Below are 27894 nucleotides of genomic sequence, written 5' to 3'. Positions count from 1 at the left end.
GTGGGGCCGATTAGGGACCAGAAAGGGGATTTACACATGGAGGCAGAGGGCATAGCTGAGGTATTAAATGAATACTTTGCATCTGTCTTTACCAAGCAAGAAGATGCAACCCAGGCAATGTTGAAAGAGGAGGTAAATCAGACACGAGAGGGGTTTAAAATTGATGAGGACGATGTATTAGATAAGCCGTCAGTATTTAAAGTGGATAAAGCACCAAGGCCAGATGAGATGCATCCAAGGATATGGAGAGTGGAAATTGCAGAGGCAGTGGCCATAAATTTTCAATCTGTCTTCGACTCAGGGGTGGTGCCAGAGGACTGGAAAATTGCAAACGTTACCCCCTTGTTCAAAAAAGGGTGTAAAGATAGGCCAGCAACTACAGGCCAGTCAGTTTAATGTCAGTGGCAGGAAAACTTCTAGAAGTAATTAGGGACCAAATCAATAATCACATGGACAAATGTGAATTAATTAAGGAAAGCCAGCATAGATTTCTGACGTGAAAATCATGATTAAGTAACGTGTTGGAGTTTTTTTTGAGGAGGTAACAGAGGTGATGAGGGCAATGCTGTTGGTGTGCTCATGGAATTTCAAAAGGTGTTTGATACAGTCCCACACAACAGCCTTGTGAGCAAAATTGCTCATGGAATAAAAGGGACAGTAGCAACATAGGTACGAAATTGACTGAGTGACAGGAAACAAAGAGTAGTGGTTAATGGATGTTTTACAGGCTGGAGGAAGGTTTATAGTGGAGTTCGCCAGGGATCAGTGTTGAGACCCTTGCTTTTCCCGATATATATTCTTGACCTTGGTGTGCATGGCACAATTTCAAAGTTTGCAGATGAAACAAAACTTAGAAGCATTGTGACCGGTGGGGAGGATAGTGTAGAAACTTCAAAAGGACATAGACAGGTTGTTGGAATGGGCAGACAGGTGGCAGATGTAGTGTACAGAAAAGATTCACACAAGAATGGTTCCAGGGATGAGGAATTTCAGTTATGGAGATAGATTGGAGAAGTTAGGACTGATTTCCTTGGAGAAGAGAAGGCTGAGAGGGGATTTGATAGAGGGATTCAAAATCATGAGGGGTCTGCACAGAGTAGATGGAGAGAAACTGTTCCCACTCGAGAACGAGAAGGCACAGATTTAAAGTATTCGGTAAAAGAAGCAAAAAAGTGACATGAGGAAAAACTTTTTCACAGAGTGAGTGGTTAAGGTCTGGAATGTGCTGCCTAAGAACGTGGTAGAGGCAGGTTCAATTGAGCTATTCAGAAGGGAATTACATTTATATGAAAAGGAAGAATATGCAGGGTTAAGGAGAGAAGGCAGGGGAACGGAACTGAGGGTGTCGCTCTTTCAGAGAGCCAGTGTGGACACGAAGGGCTGAATGGCCTCCTTCTGCACTGTAACAATTGTGATTCTATAGTAAACTTGAGGATTGGGAGTGTTTTAGAAACCAGCAAAGGGTGACCAAAAAGTTCAGAGAAAGGGGAAAAATGGAATGAAAGTAAACTAGCCAGGAATATAAAAACAGCTGAAGAGCTTTTACACGTATCATAAAAAGAGTAGCAACTAAGGTAAACATTGATCCCTTAAGAGGCAGAGGCAGGAGAAACTATGATGGGGAATGAGGAAATAGTTGAAGAAAAATTGCGTACGCGTCTTCACAGTAGAAGACACAAATTACATACCAGACACAGGAGTAACCAACGGGCTAATAAAAGAGTGAGGAAGTTAAGGTAATTAATACCAGCAGATTGGAGAAATTTAAAGGTACTAAAAGCCATCAAATCCCCAGGACTTGATGGCCTACATCCTAGGGTTCGAACAGAGATAGCTACAGAGATAATAGATGTTTTGGTTGTGATTTTCCCAAATTCCCTAGATTCTAGAATAGTCCCAGCAGATTGAAAGTTAACAAACCTGACACCACTATTCAAGAGAGTGAGGGGGAGAGAAAACAGGGAATTATAGGCCAGTTAACCTGACAGTCATCGGGAAACTGCTGGAATCCATTAATAAGGAAGACTTAACAATGCACTTTAGAAAATCATAGCATGATGAGACAAAGTCAAAGTTGTTTTACAAAAGGGAAATCCTGTTTGACAAATTTATTAGACATTTTAGAGGACGTATGTGGTAGGGTAGATAAAAGGGGAACCAGTAGATGTAGTATACCTGGATTTCCAAACAGCATTCGTTAAGCTGTCACACAAAAACGGTCAATATGCAGGTTAAGGTATAATGGAGTTAGGGTACTGTATTAGCATTGACAGAGGCTTTGTTAACAGACAGGAAGCTAAGAGTAAGGATAAACGGGTTGTTTTCAAGTTGGCAGGCTGTAACAACTGCAGTGCCACAAGGCTCAGTGGCCTCAGCTATTTGCAATCTATATTAATAACATCGATGAAGAGACCAAGAGTAATGTATCTAAGTTATAAAAACAAGAAATGCTGGGACCACTCAGCAGGTCTGGCAGCATCTGTGAAAAGAGAAGCAGAGTTAACATTTCGGGTCAGTGAACCTTCTTCGGAACAATTAGAAATGTGCCAGTTCCGAAGAAGGGTCACTGACCCGAAACGTTAACTCTGCTTCTCTTTTCACAGATGCTGCCAGACCTGCTGAGTGGTTCCAGCATTTCTTGTTTTTATTTCAGATTTCCAGCATCCGCAGTATTTTGCTTTTATTTTAATGTATCTAAGTTATTCATTTTGGTCGCAAGAATAGAAAAATAATTTTAAAAGGTGTGAAACTTGTAAGTGTTGATATTCAAAGAGACTTGTACAAGGAAAGCTGAAAGCTAGCATGCACTACTGCAAGCAATTAGGAAGGCAAAAGGCTTGGAGTACAGGAATAAACAAGTGATGCTGCAATTGTACAGGGTTTTGATAAGACCACACCTGGAGTATTGCATGCAGGTTTGGTCTCCACATTTAAGAAAGGATATGCTTGCATTGGAGGCAGTACAATGAAGGTTCACTATATTGGTCCCTGGGATGAGGGGGCTGTCCTAAGATGCGACGCAAAGTAAACTGGACCGATATTCTCTGGAGTTTAGAAGAGGCGATCTCATTGAAACATACGAGATTCTGAAGAGGGTGGACAGCACAGACAGACACAGATTGTTTCTGCTGGTCGAGGAATCTAAAACACTACAGCAGTGTCAGGATAAGGGGCCGGTCATTTAGGACGGAGGAGGAGAAGAAATTACTTCACTCAAAGGGTTGCGATCTTTTGAATTCTCTACTTCAGAGGGTCGTGGATGCGCCATCGATGAATACATTTAAGGCTGGAATCAACAGATTTTTGATCTTACAGGGAACCAAGGGATATGGTGAGCAGGAGGGAAAATGGAGTTGAAGCCCAAGATCAGCCATGATTGTACTAAATCATGGAGCAGGCTCGATGGGCCATACGGTCTTCTCCTGCTCCTATTTCTTGTGTTAGAAGATTGGGGAGGACCAGAGGACAAGAGTTTAAACTTATGCCGAAGTAGGAACAGTTTGGGAAAAGCATCACTGCCCAACACCAAGTGAGTAACAAGCCTCTGGAATACATTGTTGGCCTGTAATTTGCAGACAACAGTGGAGCAAGGGCGCTTGCCACTGATCTCGAAGTAATCCTTGCTCAGAGATCTAGCGATCTCTCTGGTACAAATTTCACCTCTATCGCCTTGCAGTTGTATTTCAAGTGATTAAACATTCTTTAGCGAGGATTTCCAAGTGTGAAGCTGGAATGGTGTTATTAAGCTACCCAAGCAGCCATCCAATCACATGAAAGGATTTTTACAGACACACAATAAGGAAATAGTAAAATAAAAATCTTTTTTTTTTTAAATATACAGAGCAAATTAAAGATTGGGACATACACACGGGGTGAAAGTAGTAGCTAAAATATTTTGATTAAAAAAGTAAAGTTTCATTTTTTAAAAAATCTACTTATTTAACAGCACTCTATGAACACAGTTTATTCAGGGCTAGTTCCGTTCAAATTTTCTTAATCATCGCCATTAAAATTCTATTAACACACGATTGAACAAGGTGTAACTTTTTAATGGGGCTTCAAACAGCGATGTGGGAACGGGAAAGTTATAATTCTCCCTGATTCTCACTGATTGCTGGCTGTGGGGTGGGGTATGGGGTGGGGATAGTATGTACACAAGGCAGCCCATGTCGGAACACAGTGACAGATTGCAACTTCAGGATTTTCTTGCTAATCCACACATGCCTCGACATCCTGAAGTTGGCCAGTTGCAAGTGCGAGGGGTAATGATGGCGAACACTGAATTAACCACAACCACTCACCCAACCAACCGTGCAAAATATGGGTTGTTAGTTCTTTCTGCTGAGTTTTCAGTTATGTCACTAATCATCACTGGGAGGACAAGTGATGAAAGGCATTTCATCAATGTTCATCCATCCTAAAAAATGGTTTGCTCTGTAACAACCATTAACATGGTCAAGATCTTGCAAAAGCAGCAGCTATTATATATGGCTGATTCATATACCCTGAGACATGCTTGGTATTCATACATTAAATATTTGAACTATTAAAAATAAGCAAAACTAGAATTTTACAAAAGCACTAGATTCCACTGCCACCTTGTTTGGTAAGAGTGAAGCAAAAATATTAAAAGAATGGAACTTACTGTAGAATTGAAGTGTAATTTCCTCAACTGAACATCATTGACAAAGTCATAGCCTTTCTGTTGAATCAGGAACGCACACCTATTTGGATGACAGCAGTAATCATTTTCCAGGAAATTTCTTTCCACTATACATTTATGTTACAAATAAAGTTAGCAAAGTTAGATAGGGAAATTAAGTGTTTTTTTTTTTAAAGCTCCCACCAAAATAATGTTCTCTGTGGTCTAGAAACTGTACCTATGCTGCAAATTCAAACAGATCTGGCTAGCTGTCAAAAATGTTGGGTACAATTTTCTGCTCTTGACCAAGTGCCCCCAGAGGGAAAATAACTTCCATTTGAGGAAACCTGTACACACAGCACAAAGCTGAACTTCAGATCTTGTGGCACTGCAGACAACAACTTGCCTCACAGCTACACATATTCCTCTAGGTTTGAAAACCAGGTAAAGATAATAACTTATAGGCACAGGAGCTGGGCACTAATCCCCTTAAGCCAGTTTGATGTTAAACTTTAATGTAAGAAAAGGTTAGATGATGTGGGCCTCATTGACCAGGCCAGCATTATTACCTTTAAGAAAGTAGTACTGAGCTGTCTTCTTGAACCATGCAGTCAGTGTGGTCAAGGCACTCCCATAGTGCCGTTAGGGATGGGGCTCCAGGATTTGAACCCAGCAACAATAAAGGAACAGTGATATATGTCAAAGTCAGCATGGTGTGAGACTTGGAAGCAATATTCCCAAGTGCCTGCTGCCCTTAATATTCTAGGTTCTATAGCTCATGGGTTTGGGAAATGCTGTCGAAGAAGCCTCAGCAGATGGCTGCAGTCCATCTTGTAGATGTTCTGACTGCAGCCACAACGCACCCATGGTGGAGAGAATGAAGGTTTAAGGGTGACGGATGGAGTGCCAATCAAGAACTGCTCAACGGTGTAGAGTTCTGAATGTTGTTGGAACTGTACGCATTCAGGCAAGGAGTATGCCATCACATTCCTGACTTGTGCCTTGTAGATGGTGGACAGGCTTTGGAGAGACAGGAGTTGAATTACTCACCGCAGAATTCCCAGCCTCTGACCTACTCTTGTCGCCACAGTATTTATGTGGCTGGTCCAGTTCAGTTTCTGGTCAATGGTAACCCCACAAGGATGATGGCGTTAATTGTATATTAATTGTCTTCATTTGTCTGCAAGTGGAGAGCAGTAATTGGGGATTCACTTCAGCCCCCTAAATCACAAACTAAACCTGTGGTTAAATAAAAACAGAACGTGCTGGAATTACTCAGGTCAGGCAGCATCTGTGGAGACAGAAACAGAATTAAGGTTTCAGGTCTGTGACCTTTCATCATAGGAGGCATGATCAGTAAGTTCACAGAGGACACGAAAATTGGTGGTATTGTAAATCTTGGAGGAAAGCCTTAGATTACAGGACGATATAGATGGACAGAGCAGTGGCAAATGGAATTTAATCCTGAGAAGTGTGAGGTGATGCATTTTGGGAGGACTAACAAGGCAAGTGGTTCAAGAGTTCACCTACGTTGGCTCAACTATTACCAGTAACCTGCCTCTCGATGCAGAAATTAACAAGCGCATGGGAAAAGCGTCCGCTGCTATGTCCAGATTGGCCAAGAGGGTGTGGGAAAATGGCGCACTGACACAGAACACAAAAGTCCGAGTCTTTCAAGCCTGTGTCCGCAGTAACTTGCTCTACGACAGCGAGACCTGGACAACGTACGTCAGGCAAGAGCGGCGTCTCAACTCATTCCATCTTCGCTGCCTCCGGAGAATCCTTGGCATCAGGTGGCAGGACCGTATCTCCAATGCAGAAGTCCTTGAGGCGGCCAACATCCCCAGCATATACATCCTACTGAGCCAGTGGCGCTTGAGATGGCTTGGCCATGTGAGCCGCATGGAAGATGGCAGGATCCCCGAGGATGCATTATACAGCGAGCTCGTCACTGGAATCAGACCCACCGGCCGTCCATGTCTCCGCTTTAAAGACGTCTGCAAACGAGACATGAAGTCCTGCAACATCGACCACAAGTCGTGGCAGTCAGTTGCCAGTGATCGCTAGAGCTGGCGGACAGCCATAAAGGCGGGGCTAAAGAGTGGCGAGTCGAAGAGACTTAGCAGTTGGCAGGAAAAAAGGCAGAAGCGCAAGGAGAGCACCAACTGTGTAATAGCCCCAACAACCGATTTTATCTGCAGCACCTGTGGAAGAGTCGGTCTCTCTAGAATTGGCATTTATAGCCACTCCAGGCGCTGCTTCACAAACCACTGACCACCTCTAAGCACTTACCCATTGTCTCGAGACAAGGAGGCTAAAGAAGAACAAGGCAAGGGAATATACAAAGGATGGTAGGACCCTAGGAAGTACAGAGGGTCAGAGGGACCTTGGTGTACTTGTCCATAGATCACTGAAGGCAGCAGCATAAGTAGATAAGGTGGTTTGGAAGGCATATGGGATACTTGCCTTTCTGAGCTGAGGCACAGAATATAAAAGCAGGGAGGTTATGATGAAGCTGTATAAAACACTAGTTAGGCCACAGCTGAAGTACTGTGTACAGTTCTGGGCACCACACTATAGGAAGGATGTGATTGCACTGGAGAGGGTGCAGAGGAGATTCACCAGGATGTTGCCTGGCTGGAGCATTTCAGATATGAAGAGACTCTGGATAGGCTAGGGTTGTTCTTCCTTAGAGCAGAGAAGGCTGAGGAGGGACCTGATTGAGGTATACAAAATTATGAGGGGCATAGATAGGAAGAAACTTTGTCCCTTAACGGAGTTATCAATAACCAGGGGGCATAGATTTAAGTTAAGGGGCAGGAAGTTTAGATGGGATTTGAGGAAAATGTTTTCACTCAGGAGGGTGGTTGGAATCTGGAATTCACTGCCTGAATTGGTGGGAGAGGCAGGAACCCGCACAACATTTATAAAGTATTTAGATGAGCACTTGAAAAGCCATAGCACACAAGGCTATGGGCCAAGTGCTGAAAAGTGTGATTAGAAGAGATAGGTGCTTGATGGCCAGCATGGACACGATGGGCTGAAGGGCCTGTTTCTGTGCTGAAGTAGTCTGACTCTTAACTCCATTTCTCTCTCCACAGATGCTGCCTGACCTGCTGAGTAATTCCAGCACTTTTTCATTTCAAGTTTCCAGCATCTGCAGTATTGTTTTTATTTTAACTAAATATGTGGTTGTTGGGTTACATGGTGTATGCTTGAAATGTTTAACTCTGGATATATACAGAAATGTGTAAAGATGGGCTTCAGTTCCCTCTTTCACCAATTGGCTTCCTGGAATAAAACAGAGAGGGGGAAATCAATGATGGTGATATCATTGAATGTCAATGGAAGGTGGTTAGACTCTCTTGTTGTAGATGGTAATTGCCTGGCACAAATTTTACTTTACACTTATCAGCCCAACCTTAGGTGGTGTGCAGATTGTGCTGCATACAGGCACAGATTGCTTAATTTTTTTTCGTTCATGGGATGTGGGCATCGCTGGCTAGGACAGCATTTATTGCCCATCCCTAATTGCCCTCAAGAAGGTGAGCTGCCTTCTTAAATATTGCAGTTCTTGGGGTGTAGGTACAAAAACCGTGCTGTTAGGAAAGGAGTTCCAGGGTTTTGACTCTGCATCAATGAAACAACAGCGATATAGTTCGAAGTCAGGATGGTGTGTGGCTTTGGGTTGGGGATGGGGGGGTGGGGGGGGGAAAACTTGCAGGTGGTGGTGTTCCCATGCATCTGCTGCCCTCGTCTTTCTAGGTGCTAGAGATCAGGGGTTTGGAAGGTGCTGTCAAAGGAGCCTTGGTGAGTTGCTGCAGTGCATCTTGTAGATGGTACACACTACTGCCACTGTGCATCAGTGGTGAATGGAGTCAATGCTGAAGGTGGTGGATGGGGTGCCAATCAAGCGGGCTGCTTTGACCTGGATGGTGTTGAGCTTCGAGTGTTGTTGGAGCTGTACCCATCTAGGCAAGGGGAGAGTATTCCATCACACTCCTGACTCATGCCTTGTAGATGGTCGACAGGCACTGGGGAGACAGGAGGTAAATTACTCACTATAAAATTCCCAGCCTCTGACCTGCTCTTGTAGCTGCAACATTTGTAGCTGGTCCAGTTCTGTTTCTTGTCAATGGTAACCCCCAGTATGTTGATAGGGGGGATTCAGTGATGGTAATGCCATTGAACATTATCTGAATAATTGCGAATGGAGCTGAAAACTGGGCAAACATCCCCACTTCTGACCTTATGATGGAAGGAAAGGTCATTGATGAAGCACCTGAAGATGGTTAGGTCTTGGATACTACCCCAAGGATCTCCTGAAGCCATGTCACTTGGGCCAAAATGATAAGCTTTCACTAACTACCTTACTTTGAGCTGGGTAATGTTCCACAATTCAATTTGATCATGGTTGATCTGTATCTCTCTCTACCTACCTTGGCTCCATCATCCTCAACCCTTTGACTTAACAAAAATCTCAAAGTTTGAAATTTTCAATTGACCCAACCTCAATGGCTTTTTGGGGGAATACAGAGTTCCAGATTTCCACTATCCTTCATGTGGAGCACTTTCTGACATGATCCCTGAATAGCCTACCTCTAATTTTAAAGTTTGTGCCCTCGACAGCCCCACCAGAGGAAATAGTTTCTCTGTCTATCGTGTCATATCCTTTAATCATCTTAAACACCTTATTTAGGTCATCCTTCAAGTCTCCTATATTCAAGGAACGACTAGCCTAGGATGTACATCCTGTCCTCATAATTTAACTTGTCACAGTATCATGCTTGTGAATCTGTGCCACATTCTGCCACCCTTCCAAAACAAATATATCCTTCCTGAGGTGTGATGCCAGAACTAATAGCTTTTACACAACTTTCATCTCTTTGGATTGCAAACATACATTTGCCCGATAATTATTTTTTTGACCTGTACTAGCTTTTGGTGATTTGTGTGCTTGGACTTTTAAGTTTCTCTGCTCATCCACAGTGAGTAATCTCACATTTTTCGACACCGAATTTCATCTGCCACAGTTTTGCCCACCCATTTGATCCAATGTCACTTGTCAACTTTCTGCTCTCATCTACACGGTTTATTGTCCTACCTAACTTAGCGCCCTCAGCAAATTTGAATACCTGGCTCGGTTTATTCCTCTAAATTTATACAGCTGTACGTTGAGGCTCCAGTACAGATTCCGGGGGACACCACTAGTCACATCCTGCCAATTTCAGTGCATCCTCATTATCCCCACTCTCCACCTCCTTACCAATTGCATAGCTGAGCCAATACGAATCTCTAATTCCATGTGCTCTCATTTCTGACAGCAGCCTAAGGTGGAACCTTGTCAACTGCCTTCAAGTCCTTATAAACATCCATAGACATTCCCCTATCTATGTTATTCCTTAAAAAAAAAAGTCAACACGGTTCATTAGACATGGCTCACCCTTCTACAAATCCGTGCTGGTTCTCTAACAGTTTTTTTTTAAAGTATTCAGTCACTGTCCCTAACAGATTCTAATAACTTCCCCATAATTATTATAATAGGCATATAATTTCCTTCTTAAATAATGGATTGACATTGGAAATTTTCCAATACAAGGGGACAATGCCTGAATCAATAGTGTTTTGTAAGAGGACGACTCAAACACCAATTTCCTCACCTAATTAGTCATAAACCTTGGTGAGGAAGCCATCAGGTCCTGGAGACGTGTCAATTTCTCATCTGATTCGTTTCTTCATTACCTTTTATTTATTTATATTGAATCTAGTTAGTGCCTCCCCTTCATTTATTTTTTAGTTATACTTGCGTCTTTGGGACTTTATCCTCATCTTTTCCAGCGAAGCCAATACAAGCCAAGTCTGCCATTTCCTAATTACAGATTTCAACTAATTTATTGGATAGGGAGGAAAGTCACACCAACTTCTTAGAAACATGGTTACAGGAAATGCACCACCATTTCCAACTAATCGCTTTGTTTAAAAAAAACCATGGTCACCTTAGACAAGCTCACAAGTTTTCTGAAAAAAAGAGGAAATTTCCCAGCAAAGACCCAAGACAGATCACTTGCCGGGCGAGGCAGGATAATAATGCATGATAGATGAAAATAAAAGTCAGGATGAGCAAAAATGAAACCATGTATAGCTCCTCCAATGCTTTAGCTGGTTTCGACTGTAATCAACCTGTGAAAAAAGATTCTGTTCGCAGTTTGTGCAAGTTACCCGATCTCAGTCTGGGTGTCAGCAAAGATGCTACGAGTGCCATCAGTATCTGTGTTGGGCAGCTGAAACAGCAGCATGGTAACTATTCCAGATAGCCATTCAACAACTGCTGCTTGAAAAGCTCATCTATTGTTTGTGGGATTGTGCCAGATTGGATTTGGGCTTGAAGCATTCTCTCCTCTTGCCTACCTCTCAGTCAAGCAGACTATAATAATTAACAATTACACAAGGTCCAGTAATCAAATTACCATTGAACTCTACTCCAGCAAGGATTGTCTTCAAGAAAAAGAGGAAAGGGGAAAAAATAATTTTAAATAATCTAAAACTGCAAAAGTACAACAGTAAATGACGTGACAGCAACATTAAGCAAATAGTTGACAAAATATTTGGCATTTTACCCTGGAAACCATTTTGCATGCTGCTCCCAGGCTTCATCATTAGGTTCCCAATTTCTAAGGCCTCCATCACAGTGAAAACACTTGACATTGTCATTATCACCTGAAATTCAGAAGCCAAAATTTAGCTTTGAGTAATGTTTCACTGAAATGGCCAGTATATGCTGCACAATTTAAGTCCTCAGAACACAAAAGGCTTTTGAAAAACGCTGTGAAAATATTTTTATACCATGTTTCACTCATGAACACAATTGTGTGGGGCTTCTCAGTCGGCAAGTATACCAAGTTGTGTGTTACTAGGCCATACAGACCAGCGTGGTTCAGGCTCATTGACTGATCTGTGGGCCACTTGACAAGAATTTTTTTTTTTTTTTATTAGTTCATGGGATGTGGGCGTCGCTGGCCAGGCCAGCATTTATTGCCCATCCCTAATTGCCCTTGAGAAGGTGGTGAGCTGCCTTCTTGAACCGCTGCAGTCCATGTGGGGTAGGTACACCCACAGTGCTATTAGAAAGGGAGTTCCATCCGGTTTCATTCCTTTTTATTGACTTCGTAGTGGTTAGATACAACTGAGGGCTTGCTAGGCCATTTCAGAGGGCATGCAAGAGTCAACCACATTGCTGTGGGTCTGGAGTCACATGTAGGCCAGACAAGGCAAGGACCGCAGATTTCCTTCCCTAAAAAGGACTTTAGTGAACGAGATGGGTTTTTACAACAATCGACAATGGTTTCATGGCCATCATTAGACTAGCTTTTTAATTCCAGATTTATTAATTCAAATTCCACCTTCTGCTGTGGTGGGATTCGAAGCTATGTCCCCAGAGCAATACCCTGGGTCTTTGGGTTACTAGTCCAGTGACAATACCACTACGCTATCGCCTCCCCAATGCTGCACTGGAGGGTTGCTGATACCCCTGGAATTCAAAAAATAAGGCACTGCCTTCATGAAAATGGTGGTGAGCAAGTCAAAACAAAAACAAGAACTCATTTTTGAAACAGTGGGAGAAAGGAGAAGTTTTTTTCTGTAAATTAATCATTCTGACTAAAGTTTGAACACGTGGGCACATGAGAAGGCACATTTGAGGTGGGTTTCCCCTCAAGCAAAATTTCAGAACATCCATCAGTAGGTTTTAGAATATTTGCAATATATTCACTTCAAGAAATACCAGAATCAAGACTGACATTCTAAATTTGGGCAAATGCAGGTGAAATTTAAATGACAAAGAAACATGAATTCAATTACCTTTATTACCGCGCACCCCCCATAACTTATTAGTACCAACAGACTAAATTAACCCATTAACAGTGAAAATGGAAAATACATCCACAAGCTCTTGGTGTGGACAAGGTCCAAATTCATTCTTTCCACTCACAAACCAGGAGTACTGCTCTGAAATCATTGCAGTTTACAGAACCTTAGGATGCTTGGACCTGTGAAAATATATTTCACTAGCTTTGGATAATTCCTCATATGTGGCAATTTCAGACAAAAATGTTGCTTTTCAACACCATCTAGCCACTTTGCAAACCCAGTGTGAACACTTGGATGATTAGCAACATGTAGGCAGTCAAAGGGAACAATGGTAGGGGTAATGTGTTCAATTGCCTATTCAGGAACACCTGTAGACAACATTTAAAAATTGTCTAGGAGGTAGGATGAGGGAAGGGAAAGACAGCAAGAAAACAAAAAAAAAAAAGTTAGCCTTTTAAATGTCTTGTGAAGTTATGCAAAATGATGCCCATGATGGCCAGTTACATGTAGAGCCACACTGCCAAAGGAGGCCCCAGATCATTAACTCTGATTGGATTAAGTTATCTGTCAGCTGGGAATCTTGGTAAAGAAATCTACAATTTATCTTGACATGTCTGACCTCAGGAGGAAGTTTAACAAAAGCGAGGGTTCCCATTTACAAGCCAACTGGTTCACTTATATGCGTCAGGGAAGGAAATCTACCACCCAAACCCCCAGCCTGGCCTATATATTCCTCCTGTCCCACATCAATATACTTGCATCAAAACTACAATGAATTTCAGCAGTTCAACAAAAGGGCCCATCACCACCTTCTCAAGGGCATCAAGAAATGGGAAATAATCAAACTTGCCAAAGACATCGACAATCACACAAAATGGTCCAACTGCTTTTTCTTTTAATTAAGTGACCTTGTTCCCTTGGAGGTGAAAGTTCTCGTGAGTCTGAACATCCAAATCCCTTTGCCCTTATAAATCAGCTTAGAGACAAAAGTAGAACTTTTTATTAACACCAAGATATACCACCTTCCATTCAGACAAATGTAATCTTTTGCCCTGGGCCTCAAAGATCATCCATTTTAATGTTTGACAATTTTCATCAGTTATCTTGCTTTTGAAATTAGAACTGCCTAACAATAATTGTGAAGAAATTGCACAAAAGATATGTTGGTGACTGTGGAATGAGCTAGAAAGTAGGATTTTAATTTTAAAAAAGGGAAAATAATGTAAATTGGGCTGGGAAATTTCTTCCCATAATAGCTAGTCATAACATAGATATCCTCTGCATTAGTGTATTCTTAAATGCTATTTGCATTTCAGGAACCATCTTTTAAGACAATTTTGTAAACCACGACTTCGCTCGACTCATACTAAGGAAAAACACATTGCTCTTTACTTACACATCATTATTCATCTATTTCCATAGAATGATGATTTGCTCTGAAGTAAATTCAGAAACAAACTCAAATGCATTCAGTGCTCCAGAGAATTTCACCAAAGACACTACTTATAAAATTTCAAATAATTTTAATCCCAGAAAAGAGGATTTCAGAACACGATAAGGCCGTTTAACCTTTCTAGCCTATTTCACCATTCAATGAGATCATGGATGACCTTACCGTTTGTTAACAAAAATCAATAAGATTTAAAAATCAACAATTAAGCTAGCATCACCATGTTTGTGGAAGAGAATTCTATAATTCTACCACCCTTTCCACGTAGAACAGTTTCCTAATTTTACTTCCGAGAGGCCTGGCTCTCTAATTTTTTTTTTTAAGACTAAGCCCCCTAGTCCTGGGCTCCCTAACCAGCACAAAGTTTCTATCGAACTCATCAGTTCACCTTGACATCTTGAAAACTTAGCTCAAATCATGCCAAGTAATACAACCCTAGTTCATATAATTTCTCCCTGAAATTTAATCCATGGAGTCCAGGTATCATTCTGGTAAATCTACACTGCACTCCCTCCAAGGCCAATATATCCTTCCTAAGATGCAGTTTCCAGAACTGTTCAGAGTACTCCAGGTGTGGTCTAATAAAAGAGTTTTGTATAGCTGTAGCATAACTTCTACCTTAGTCCTCTAGACATAAAGGCAAACACTCCATTAGCCTTTTTGATTCTTTGCTATTGTCATGGACAGGTACAGAACTGACTGAAGAGAAAAGTGGGAACCCCAGGCACTGAAAAGGAGTGACAGCAGTTAACAGCAAATACCAGACAGAGAAGAAATTCAAAATGTGACAGTCAGCAAGGAGCGAGGAGCAGCGGGAGCCAAAGAAGCAGAACTTAATTTATCATTTACCCAAGTATTCACAGAATGTCCTTTATGAAAACAAAGAGAAGGGCAAGGCCCAGAGCAGCATGGGAGAAAAATTGTGCTATGATGTCACTTTTCAAAGAGGGCCAATGGAGTAAGGGGGACAACAGCATAGTGGTAATGGTAGTGGACAATAATCCAGAGGACTGGTCTAATGCTCTGGAGACAAGGGGTTAAATCCCACCATGGCAGCTGGAGGAATTTAAATTCAATTAATTAATTAAATAAAATGCTCGTCTTATTAATAATTATGGAACTACTGGATTGTCTTAAAAACCAAGTTAGTTCATTGATGTCCTTTAGGGAAAGAAATCTTTCTTCCTTACCTGGTCTGGCCAACGTGACTCTATACCCACAGTATGAGGGTGACTCTTAACTGCCCTTCAAAATGGCCTAAAAAGCCACTCAGTTGTATCAAACCATTGCAGAAAAGTCAAGTAAGAACAGCACTGTGGGTGCACCTACACCACGTGGACTGCAGTGATTCTAGGCAGCAGCTCACCACCACCTGCTCAAAGGGCAATTGGAGATGAGCAATAAATGCTGGCCTTGCCAGCAACACTCATCCTAAGAATGAATTTTTAAAATGTTTCTGGTAAACATTTAACTTAATCTAGATCTCAAATTAGTTTAAAAGCAAAAAAAACTAAGCTGCTTAATGGAATAGCCCATGTGTTTAAATAAGTGAATCATTTATGGACACCACAATTGCAGCATGTGAGTTTGTGGAGAGAATTGCAAACTCAGACAACCAAATCTGCAATCCATGTCTGCATCTTGAGGAACTAGAGTTAACAGTTGTCAAGCTGAAGACTGAGGTACAGACACTGTGGGGGAAATCAGCGAGGGGGATAAGAATTACCTGGGCACTTTGATCCAGGAGATAGTCCCGCCCGTTAGATTAGCAAGTTGCAAAGGTCTGATTACTAATTAGGGACAGAAGAGTATGGCTTTGAGTCAGTCAAGTAAGGGGACCAGAGGAGGCCTTAATCAAAATGCATGACATTCTTGCCAGCTGTGTGGATAAGGGCAAAGTATGTATGATCAGCAAACTGTCCATTGCACTGTGGTACAGGAGAACATTGTGGGGGGAGGGAAAAATTGTGAAAAGAAATGTGGTGGCAACAGTAGGAAACAGTATTGTCAGAGAGACAGATACCATTCTGTGCAATTGCAACTGGGGGTTCCCAAGGCTGTGTTGCCTTCCTGTTGCCAGGGTTCAGGACATCTCATGGCTGGAGAAGAACTTGGAGTGGCAAGAGGAGGATCATCCTGTTGTTCCAGTTAATATAGGGACCAACATGGGGAAGAACAGGCAAGAGGTCCACCTGAATTGGGCAATCAGGGTTTTAACGGAAAGCATAAATGGGGCAACCACAAGGACAAATTGGAAAGGTGAGGTGGGGGGAGCCAGACAGAGAGCCAGAGAAAAAAGTCCTCTGGTGCAAGATAGGTAATAGTGCTTCACATAATACAGGTAAAGGGAAAAACAATAATGTTAAGTAATTGAACCACAAGAGAAAGTTATGAAATATGAGTAGAACATTAGAGCAGGACAGATTAAGGTGTGTGACCCAAATAAATCTTCCTTTACACAAATGCACAGAGTATAAGAAACACATTAAAATGAATTGCAAGCACGAACTGAACTTGGAGGGTATAACATGCTAACTGTTACTGAGACATAGCCAAGACTGTCAGGACTGGCAACTAAATATACCAGATCATAATGTCTACAGGGAAAATGGTAGAGGGAGAAGGAATTGATTTCACCTTTAAATCAATGTTAAGGGAGGATACGAGAGATAAGCAGGCAGGAGGCTTGATGGGTAGAATTAACAGAAAAGGATCCAAAACTGTGTATTGGCCCCTTGGTTATCAGCCAAAATGTGGTAGACTGTATATATACAGTGATTAGAGAAACATGTAGTAAAGGCAGAGTGATTTGAACAGGAGATTTTAATTTTCTTATAGATTGGGATAAGCAGACTAGATCAAAGGTAAAATTGAATGTATCTGGGATAGTTTTCTGCAACAATATGTTCTAGAACCAGCAAGGGGCATGCCAGATTAGATTTAGTATTGAGCCAAAGATTTAGTTCACAGTTCAACAGTGCTTCAAGATTTATCTAATTGTGATCATAATAATGAGGCTCCAACACTGATCTCTGTGGAACGCTGAGATCTTGCCAATTAGAGTACCTGCCTATTTTCTCTACTCTACCTCATTCCACTCAACCAATTTTCTAACCATGTCTACAATTTGCTTTCAATTCCATGAGCTTCAACTTTAGCTAAGAGTCAATTATGAGGCACTTCATCAAATGCCTTCTTGAAGTAACATCCATAGACATTTCCCTGCATGGTACTTCAGTCACCTCTTCAAAAAATTCAATCAAGTTCATCAGGCAGAAACCACTCTTTATAAATCCACCCTGGCTCTCAGATAAGTTGGAAATTTAAAGGTGTTGAGTCACCCTCTCTTGAATTATAAACTGTTGTAATTTCCCAACAAATCTTGAGCTAGCTGTTCGATAGTTCTCTAGTTTTCCCCTCTTACGTTTCTTAAATAGCAGAGTGACGTGCAATTTTCCAATCTGAAGGAATGGTTCCTGAATGGACAGAACTTTTATCATTAGAGCACCTCCTTTAAAACCCTGGGATAGAAACTTGATTGTTCATGCTAATTTTGGCAAGCCCTCGACCCCGATTCAATATTAATTACCTTGGAAAATTTGGCATGCTAACCTCTTCACCAACTAAGAAAACCAGTAAGTAATTATTCAAAAAGTCCACTGTGGTCTTATTTTCATTAATAGAGCATAATGACTCCTTTTAACTGCAAGAAACTGGCATATCGAAATAATTGCTTCAGATACATGGAGAATAAAACAAATGAACAGGTTATGAGTTAAGAAATTTACAATACCTGTGCTGTAAAATCCAGCTCTTGCAAGGTCAGCAATATTAAGTGGAAAACGTACTGGGTATTTGAAGGTTTGGAGCCGTGAATCAAATGTCTGCTTGTCTGGGTGTTTGGAGAGATCAAAAACGTTTGCTTTTGGCTTGCCATTTAATGGCTGGTTAACATCTGTTGTGCTGCAATTTGGGTCAATTGGTACATTTCCAACAGAATGTCCTGAAACAAAAGCACACATAGGAAAATGTCTCTTGTGCTCAGACATAGCTCGATCTCCTGGTTCCCAATTTTTCATTAACCCACCACAACAAAAGCACTGGACTTGATCATCTCTGCTTAAATAATAAAGTCCTGCTTTAGCAAGCTCTCTTGGTGTTACAATGCCATAACTCGGCCAGCTAGTGAAGGTTTTGAGTCTGGCTTCTTCACTGCACATAGCAGGATTCCTGGGTCGTAGATGGGACATGTCTTCAATACTTTTAGTTTTCACAGGATCGCTGAGAAGTAGATTACGACATTGGCGGTCACCATTCGAGTGGTCGTAAGGTCCATTTTCTGAAGGGAGACGACTATCAGCAGCCGCTTGTTGACAGATTGCAAGATCATGAAACGTGACTGGAAAACTGGAGTTTTCATTCATACATGAGCCATTAATAAATGGACAAGCTGGGAATAGCTGTCTATGTTTTCTTACAGCAGAATCTCCATGTTGCCAGTTCTCTACTACACCACCACAGCTGAAACATTTCACCTGGTCTTTGAAACCAGTATAAAAGAAACCCGCTCTAGCCAATGTTGCTTCAGACACTGGGACATCAGATGGAAAATTAATAAATGTTGCAAGCCGATAGATTTCATTTGAGAGATCTTGTTTACAATCAGTTGTAATATCCATACTGGAGGACAAAATATCTTGAACTAGAGTGTTTATGAAGCTACAGGTTCTTAGTCTTTTCTCAGTACTCTGGTGTCTTTCCAATATGATTTTAAGGATTGACAAACCAACTTTCTTCTGCTGAAATTCCACTGTGTACACCTGTCAAACAGCAAGCATTCATCATGACATAACTTCTTTCTGATTCTTTCTCTGCTGCAACTTCAGACTAAAGCTGATTAAAATAGGCATCAGCCCCAAATTTTCTTACATTAAAAACAAATTCTGAATCCAGAGCCAAGTAGATATTTGAAGAAACCACTTATTTCAAAATTAATAGCACTTAAAGTCCAAAAATAAAGTACTCCAAATGCGTATTTGAATATGTTTTAAATGTAGCCCTTTAACACATCCACTATAATATGAGCAGCAACTCAAAAGATCACTAGCTACCTGCCAAAGAACATCTGGACTAGACAATGTCTGGCTTTTCACTCAGTCTTGCACATGGTTTCTAAACCCAGAACTGTACTGATACCTCAGTTGTTAGCCTGCAAATTGCATCTGTGGTTAGACAAGACTCAAACACATGCAGTGAAATCATGTACAGTGAATTTTTCAACACCTCTTGACTTTCAATGCAACATTCAAGCCAATTCATTAAAGCATTCTTTTAAGAAAGAGTAAAGACTTAAGTTTATCCAAATCCTGTTGGTATGTACCCTCAACAGCTCTTTATCTCAAGCTGAATTGTAAATGAAGCTAAAATACAAAACAGGAACAGTATCACAGTGCCTCATTTCGTTCACAAAGATCATATTGTGTATGATATAATGATTTAATCAGTTTATTTTAATTGCCACATTTCCTTTGAGCAAAAATAATTACTTTATTAAATTTTGTATATTTAATGCAGTGTGCAAAGGATTCATGCCACAAGATAGCCTGGATATGCCGTAATTGGGGCATATGGGCGCCTGTTAATTGGATATGAATGTATTAACTTAGACATATCGGAAAGAAACATTGATAAATCAAAGAGTGACAAGACATATTGATTGACACAAATTAACAGGCTTTTTACCAGGTAAAGATTTCAGCAGAAAAAGGATAAATAAGCTGAAATCACTGATTTGACGCTATCTATAGAGTTCACATCTGGTGCGCACTTTTTCATTAAGTCATCTTTGAACACAATTCCCTCAGAATTTTGCCATGTCTGATCCCAATATGAACTTACTAGCATTTGCTCACACCTACTTAAGCTTACCTCTGTTTGGTTAATGCTTTGCGACCTATGGTCCTCCCAGCTCCACTATTGTAGCTCAAACCTCCAGGTCTGTTCTGCCCTCCCGAGTCCAAAATTTCAATTTTTGTACCTTCCACAGGTTCCCAGCCCTGAGCTATGTACTTAAACTTTTTCCAATAGATTAGACCGTTCATCTACAAGCAATGAAAGGAATTTATTTTTATTTGTTACAAAAGCCCATCAGTCTAAACAATGCACTTGAAAATTTTCTACCCCAGCTGCAAGCTCAAAATTGAAAATTTTCATTGTAAACTGGCCTGACCTGCAGCTTCCCAGACAGGGAAGACCACCTGGAGAGTTTTTCAATTAAGATAATCCCAGCGTCGTTTTAGTAATCATAAAGGTTCAGCCTCATAAAATTGGATGAATGCAGTCTCGTACAAGTCCCAATGCTTGACTTCAACAACACTTGCGACAAGTGACTGATATTGGAAAGACCCCTTTATTTGGAACTGGCAGATGTTATGCTTAATAGGTGGCTGGTCACTAGCCCACAGAGAACAAATACTAGTGGGAATAGGTCTGCCCAAGCCAAAAGGAATCTTGCACGGATTCTTGATGGGACCACTGTATTCAGCATAAACTGTTTGGGAGCATTAAAGAAACTACCCACAGGATTCCTGATAAAATGTGCACAGTAGTTGGGAATTTAAACCAACTAAAGTGCTTGTCAGTTAACTTAGGAAAATGCTCCTTTTGTGGCAGAAACTATTCATTACGTCAAAGTTCAGCATTATGCCTGGAATTTGCAAGACCAAAAAGCATGCGTTCAAGTGCAAGAGTACCAGCTTAAAGTTACCGATCAGTGGAGGGACTCAAAGTATTTGGAACAGATTACCCAAGCATGCACTCAGTCTCGATTCCTTGTAGTGCTTCAAAGTGAAAGCTGGACAAGTTCCCAAGAAAGTGCAAAATATTTTTCCATCACCTCCTCTCACTCTGGCAACATGCAATCACTTGGGAGAAACAAAAAGCCTCGTCAATTTTGAGATTTAGAAAACATTCTGGGGAAAGAAAACACTCTAGAAAATTCCTCTCCAACACTGCCTGCATCCACCACCCCGACTATCAAGCAAGCAAGCTCCATTGTCAAGATCACAATGACTTATCACTCAAGATGTGTTCCACTCATGGGAACTCAACTACTTTTTGAAAGCTGGCAGCAAATCCACACTCACCACACATATGGACCACTTATTCCAGAGGGTGTTGCCTCTATGAAAAAAGTATTTTCTGGCATCTAACGTAATTATGCTTTTGTAACTTGCACAAATGCCTCCTAGTCAAGCCCTGTTGACCTAGCTCAAATAACTTGCTCGTGAATAGGATCCAAGCCCTTCAGTATTCAAGGTCTCAAATCTCCTGAAAGGTCTCCATCCCTCCCCCCCCAAAGCATCCACCCCCAAGAGTAAAAATGCCCAGTTGTCTCAGACTTAAGCCTGATAACACTTCAATAAGTTTAAAGTGCCTTAACTATCCCTCATCAAATTGGACCAAAGCTGGGCATATTGTGTCTGCAGCTAACCAAGGTGTTCTACAAGGCAAGAATTGCAGTTCTAGTTTTAGATAGAATTATGCTAGCTATACGCACTATTTACTTACATTTAAATTTCATTTACTTCAAGTCTGAAACAACACTATCTTCCATTTGGCAGCCTTGAGAGAGCAAAATTGTGCTCAAATGCATTACACTGTACTTGACACACAAAAGTCTGCCACACAGGCCTACTCCCCACATGTACCTGGATCCAGTGATGGAGCTCAGACAGAATAGTCGGTCATATGACTTAGTTTTGGATACTTAAAGTAGAGCAGTAGGTAACCTAAAAGTAGGGAAACATTTGGCAAGCAATGATCACAATTAGGATCTACATAAATATACAAGAAAAAAAAGCAAAGACAAGAACAAAAATTTGTAATTGGAAAAATGCAAATTGTAGCTGGATGAAAAGGACCTAGCCCGAACATCAGAAATGGAAAGGAAAGAGTTAACAACCAGAGGTTGTGGTCCATATCAGTACCACCGATACAGGTCGAATGAAGGATGAGATCCTGCAGTCAGACTTCAGTACGTTGAGGAAAAAAAATAAGCAGGACTTAAAAAAAGGTAGTGATCTCCACATTACTCAGTGCCACATGCGAATGGGTAAAGAAATAGGATAGTGCAGATGAATGTGTGGCTGGAGAGATGGGGACTTCGGCAAGTGAGACGGTTTGCACCTCCCAAAGGGTGGTAGGGGCAGAAACCCTCATCGCATTTAAAAGGTACTTACGTGCACTTGAACTGCGGGGATCTACAAAGCTCCTGGACTAAGAGTGGGAAAGCAGGATTTGGCTTTATATCTCGATTTTGGCTATCACAGACATGATGGCCTCCTTCCATACTGTAAATTTCGATGATTTGATTTTGGAAACTGACAAAGTAAAAGCATGGGCATTGGTGCACAAATGAACAGATCATAAAAATAGCACCACAGGGACACAAGTCCATAAAAGGCAAGTAGTATTTTATTTTGGAGGCATAGAATATCAAAGCAGAGTACACAAGCAAAGAGTTACTGTTGAACTTGCACAAGACCTTAGACAGACTAACGCTATGTACAGTTTTAGACAATTACAGGAAGGAAATGAAAGCAATAGAAAAAGTTCCAATTGATTATGGATTATATCTGTCAGAGACTTGAGAGGTTTAGTGCCCTTTTCCACAAGATCTGAAATGGCTGATGAGCATGTTTTTCAATAATAAGGGCTATAATAGGATAAATAATCATTTGCTCCTTTGGTCAATGAGTCAGTAGCAAAAGTACAGAAATTTATTCAAAGAGGAAGATACAAAAAACTTCTGGGGTTAGAAAGGGGAATTCCCTTCCACAAACCATTGACGTAAAATTAAAAAGGGAATTAGATAGCTGCTTTACAAGAAAAATTATTCAAGGGTAAGTAAAACGAGAACGTGGGTGACTCACGGAGAAAAACGCTGGGACAAACTTGATGGGCTGAAAGGCAGCAACAGGCATTTACATAGTCACTAAAACCAAAACAGTCCCAAAATGCTTCAGATTAGCTCATGGTAAACAGAAAAGCCAGCAAAGGAGAAAAGGATGCGGCAAAAAAAGTACAAGAAATTAGAGTTTTGTCTTAAGTGCAAGCCTGCACAAATGACTTAGGGAGGCAAGCTCCTTCCATTATGTGAACAGCAGCGAGCCAAACGCTTAAGGAGGCAGTTGACTGTAGAAAACAAAAAAGAGCCTTTGACTTTTGGATGATCAAGAGTAGAAACCTGTTTCAGCATTGCAAAAGAGACCCAACTGAGCTCGATATGGTGAAACCAAACAATGGGCAGATTAGCTCGTTGTACACCAAGTTCATGCTTGGAGTTCAGGGTGTGAAGTTAGAGGCTATACTTTGCAAATGACGGGGGAGGGGGAAAAATAAACCTATCCCTCACTAACAAAACAAGGGCACCAAAATTGGACAGGATGTCGAAATAAAGTAGTCAGACACAGATATTATGACAGGAGAGGGGATTGTACAAGGGAACTCAAATGAGGGTGGTGGCATGTGATTATTGAATAGAACATTTTTCTCCTCCTGCACTCACCACAGTCACCCTACCAGGAAGGATGAACCAAATATAAAATTATTGAAATTGAGTTAAGTACACTAAGGAATATAGGGCACTTATGATCATAACATCCATCGAATGGGATTTAAAGGTGCAACACAAATACAAAAAATTAATAGAGGAAGCTTTGATTTCCCTTGACTTTGTTGTAGGCTTAATTTTTCTTCAGCAATGCTTTAAGGAGACTACTTGCAAAATTTAGGAATCTTCAGTAGCAGCGTAATTGACTACACACAATTTACAGTTTCTCAAGTGACCTTTTGAATAAACGGAGAGAATAGTGTACATGGATTTTCAGCAGACATCTCAGCTCCTTACAAGAGGCTTTTCAGAAAAATTCAATAATATGGTAGGAGAAGTTGTCGCAGTTGGTTCACAGACAAGAAACAGAATCAGGATAAAAGGATGTTGACAAACTTTAAGAGCTGGATGTCACACCATGGCTTAAGTATGAGATCCATTTTAGTTCTTGATATATATTTGGACTTAACCAAAGTTGGCTGAAGACCAAAGTAGGTTTGTCAACAGGGAGGATACTAGAAAATACTTTAAAGACAGACAGGTTAGCAAACTGGGCAGACAGGTGGCAATTTACAATTTAATTTGAAGTAGTAATTTGAAGTTGAATAAGAACAAGAAATGGGAACATTAACTTTGAGAATTCACTGAAGATGCAAATACAAGTAGATAAAGGCAAACAAATCCAATAGAACCTTGACTTGAAGAGAAAAAGAAACACAAAGTCATTGAAAATATTGGTTAGGCTACAGTTTAAGTACTGTGTGCAGTTTTGGAATGCAAAATTTAGCAATGACATTAAAGAATCAGAACATTGAACATAGATTCACTGGGGATGATGCCAGGAATGGAAAACTACAGTTATAAGAAATTTGAGATATTGAAATTGTTCACCCTCAAATGGAAAATGCCAAAATCATAATTAAGTCAATTAAAATTATGAACCATTTTGATAGTGAATAAGGACAGACTATTTCCCCTGGTTGGTGAGTCAGTGATGCTGGATCATCTATTTAAAAACTATCACTGAATGAGGAGGGAGGTCAGATAAAACTTCTTGACAACAGTTGTATGGAATATTTTACCACAGGAAGTCTGAGGCTGTGACTTCTTCAAAATGAAACTGGATAAATACTTTGAGAAAAAAAGTGAAGATTATGTCATGGCAGTGATTATTTGTTTTCAACTTTCTCACCATGCAAAAACTCTAATCACCAACACTTCTGAACCTAAACAGTAAGCAGAATAAATTAAAATATATATTTCACAAACATACAACATACTTCAGTCACTCATGGAATTATAAGACAATAAAGTCTGGATAAGAAATTAACAAAGATTACCAAAAAAATGACAAACTAGCACTTCTAATCCAGTTTACACACATCTTGCACCACTTATAACAAAATATTCATTAAAGCATTGTGGAGAGCTACAACTTGGATATCAAAGGGCGGCACAGTGGTTAGCACCGCAGCCTCACAGCTCCAGCGACCCGGGTTCAATTCTGGGTACTGCCTGTGTGGAGTTTGCAAGTTCTCCCTGTGTCTGCGTGGGTTTCCTCCGGGTGCTCCCGTTTCCTCCCACATGCCAAAGACGTGCAGGTTGATAGGTAAATTGGCCATTATAAATTGCCCCTAGTATAGGTAGGAGGTAGGGAAATATATAGGGACAGGTGGGGATGTAGTAAGAATATGGAATTAGTGTAGGATTAGTATAAAAATAGGTGGTTGATGGTCGGCACAGGTGGGCCGAAGGGCCTGTTTCAGTGCTGTATCTCTACATATCAACAATATCTACAAAGAGACATTTTAGTTGCAATATGATAGCAGCAGCATACATCTATTTGCATTAGCGTGACTCGCCAATAAAAGTAATGTGAAGAAAATTGGAAATCAAATCACTTCAAAACAGCTTTCGCTTTTCAAATAAACTAATCCATACTGATGATAATACTTGGAGCTGACGACATGTGAAGTTTGGCATTCCTACACGGTGCTTAATTGCCCTGTTAATAATGCTAACACAAACTCAAATTCCAACCAAATGAGTGAAGTACAATCTTGCCTAACCTACTCGATATAACAATCAAGACTGTCTTCTTCCAAAACAAGTGTGAAATGTTTGAATAAGGCGCGGCTCCAGTACAATCTCGTTTGACGAGTTTCTGCGTGCCATTAGTAAGCGAGTTAATCCAACACCAGTGACTATTTAAATTCCAGGAATATATCAACGATAGTGGAGAGAAAGAAAGGGTTTTACCTCAGTCTTATCCTTTCTGCACATTAAAGTCAGTAAGTCACAGCTGGTATAGATGTTGCCTTTGCCCCCCCCACCCAAGATCCAGACCCTATATGTATTAAAGGAGTCGCAGGTTCAAACACACAAACCAACTTAGCTGGTTCTTCACACTCGAACTGGGGAACTTCCGACTGCGTCACATAAACGGAACGAAATACCTCAACAGCACCAAAAAAAAACCCTCGTCAATGATTGGTGAGAGGGCGGGGATTGGCGAGAAGTCAAGGTGCTTGCAATCTGATTGGTCTAACTGGAGGAAGACACGAACGTAGATGCCGTATGTGTCATCGATAGTTTCTCTGACTGATACTTGGTGCTGTTGCAGAAGAATGAAAGAAGGCTGCATTTTGATAGGGCGTCATTTCACCTTTCTCAGAATGTTCCAGTGACCTTCACCCCATATGAATTACTCTAGGAAGTGTAGTCATTGGGACAAAATTGAATCCACAAGTAGCAATTTTGGTTGTAAAAAATTGTTTTGTTACAGATTTCCAGCATCTGCAGTATTTTGCTTTTATTAACCTATTTTGGTTGCTGTTGATTGTAAGATTAATTTTATCCAGGTCTATTAAGATAAAATAAAAACAGGAAATGCAGGGAAAACTCAGCAACTCTGGCGAAAGAAACAGAGTTAATGTTTCAGGTTTGCGATAGTTCATCTTAGAGTCCTGGCCAAAAATTAACATTTCAATCAACAGCAACCATAATAGGTCATTCACCTCATTGTTATTTATGGATTCAATTGTATGTTGGTTCTTCTAATATTGGACTGGAAGCTTTTACCTTCCATTGAACTACTGGAAGAGATAAAAGCAAAATACTGAAGAAGCTGGAAATCTAAAATAAGAACAGAAAATGCTGGAAATACTCAGCAGCTTTGGCAGCATCTGTGAAGAAAGAAACATTTCAGGTAATTTCAATGACTTTTCATCAAAACTGGGATGTTTTAAGCAAGTAAAAAAGGGGGTGGGAAAAGAATAAAATGAAAGGTCTGTGATAGGAAGACGGAAGAGATCAAGTGGTAAAAGAGTTGGTGGGGCAAGGCCAAAGGGACAAGTAAAGAAACAGTAGACATGTCAAGAAGTGTGAATGGCAGAATGAGGAACAATGCTGTCATCCAAAAGCAAAAACAAGGGAAAATCGAGGCTAAAAAACTGAAAGCTGCAGAGTAAAGGGTGGCACAGTGGTTAGCACCACAGCTCCAGTGACCCAAGTTCGGTTCTGGGTACTGCCTGTGTGGAGTTTGCAAGTTCTCGCTGTATTCATGTGGGTTTCCGCCGGGTGTTCCGGTTTCCTCTCACAGCCAAAGACTTGCAGGTTGATAGGTAAATTGGCCATTGTAAATTGCCCCTAGTGTAGGTAGGTGGTACGAGAATGGTGGGGATGTGGTAGGGAATATGGGATTAATGCAGGATTAGTATAAATGGGTGGTGGTTGTTGGTCGGTACAGACTCGGTGGGCCAAAGGGCCTGTTTCAGTGCTGTATCTATAAATAAATAAAAGGAAACAAAATGGGGGCAGAGATTATGGTCTGAAATTGGTGAACTCAATTTTGATTCCAGAAGGCTGTAGAGGGCCAAAATTGAAAGATGAGGTGCTATTCCTCAAGCTCACGTTGAGCTTCATTGGAAGACTACAGGAGGCTGAGGACAGAGGTGGAGAATTAAAATGACAGGCGACCGGAAGCTTGGAGTAAAGCCTGGGAATTAAATGGAGGTGTTCTGCAAAGTGACCACCCAATCTGTTTTTGGTGTCTGCAATGTAGAGCAGACCACATTGTGAGCAGCAAACACAGTATACTAAATTGAAAGTAGTACGAGTAAATCACTGTTTCAACAGGAAGCTGTTTGGAGCCATGGGTAGTGAAGAGAGAGGAGATAAAAGGTATTATATGTCTCCTGCGTTTGCATGGAGAAATCCCAGGGAAGGGGGTATTGGAGGTGACTGAGGAGTGCACCAGAGTGCGGAGGGAATGGTCCCTCTGGAATGTTGAAATGGGGGGGTGGGGGGGTAGTGGTGTGCAGA

General features: G+C 41.0%; 1 protein-coding gene across 8 annotated transcripts in view; it reads right to left on the bottom strand.

The window, feature by feature from the left end:
• LOC137377585 (E3 ubiquitin-protein ligase XIAP-like) overlaps window positions 1–27894 on the bottom strand; it is a 64257-nt gene that overhangs the window by 17320 nt on the left and 19043 nt on the right. For 3 of the 8 annotated variants that reach the window (XM_068047368.1, XM_068047369.1, XM_068047372.1), the window contains exons 2-4: window positions 17752–18778; window positions 11260–11359; window positions 4646–4724 (exon numbers count right to left, since the gene is read on the bottom strand). In XM_068047368.1, coding sequence (XP_067903469.1) covers window positions 4646–4724; window positions 11260–11359; window positions 17752–18778 — 1206 coding nt within the window. Of the gene's footprint in view, window positions 1–4645; window positions 4725–11259; window positions 11360–17751; window positions 18779–19886; window positions 20060–25830; window positions 26010–27894 lie in introns of those variants that run through there. The other 5 variants (XM_068047370.1, XM_068047371.1, XM_068047373.1 and 2 more) reach the window with 4 other exon arrangements.

Source organism: Heterodontus francisci, chromosome 15 (assembly GCF_036365525.1).
Source record: "Heterodontus francisci isolate sHetFra1 chromosome 15, sHetFra1.hap1, whole genome shotgun sequence".
NCBI lineage: Eukaryota > Metazoa > Chordata > Chondrichthyes > Heterodontiformes > Heterodontidae > Heterodontus > Heterodontus francisci.
The sequence above is the reverse complement of the archived record's forward strand: the minus strand, read 5'-3'. Positions and strand labels throughout refer to the sequence as shown.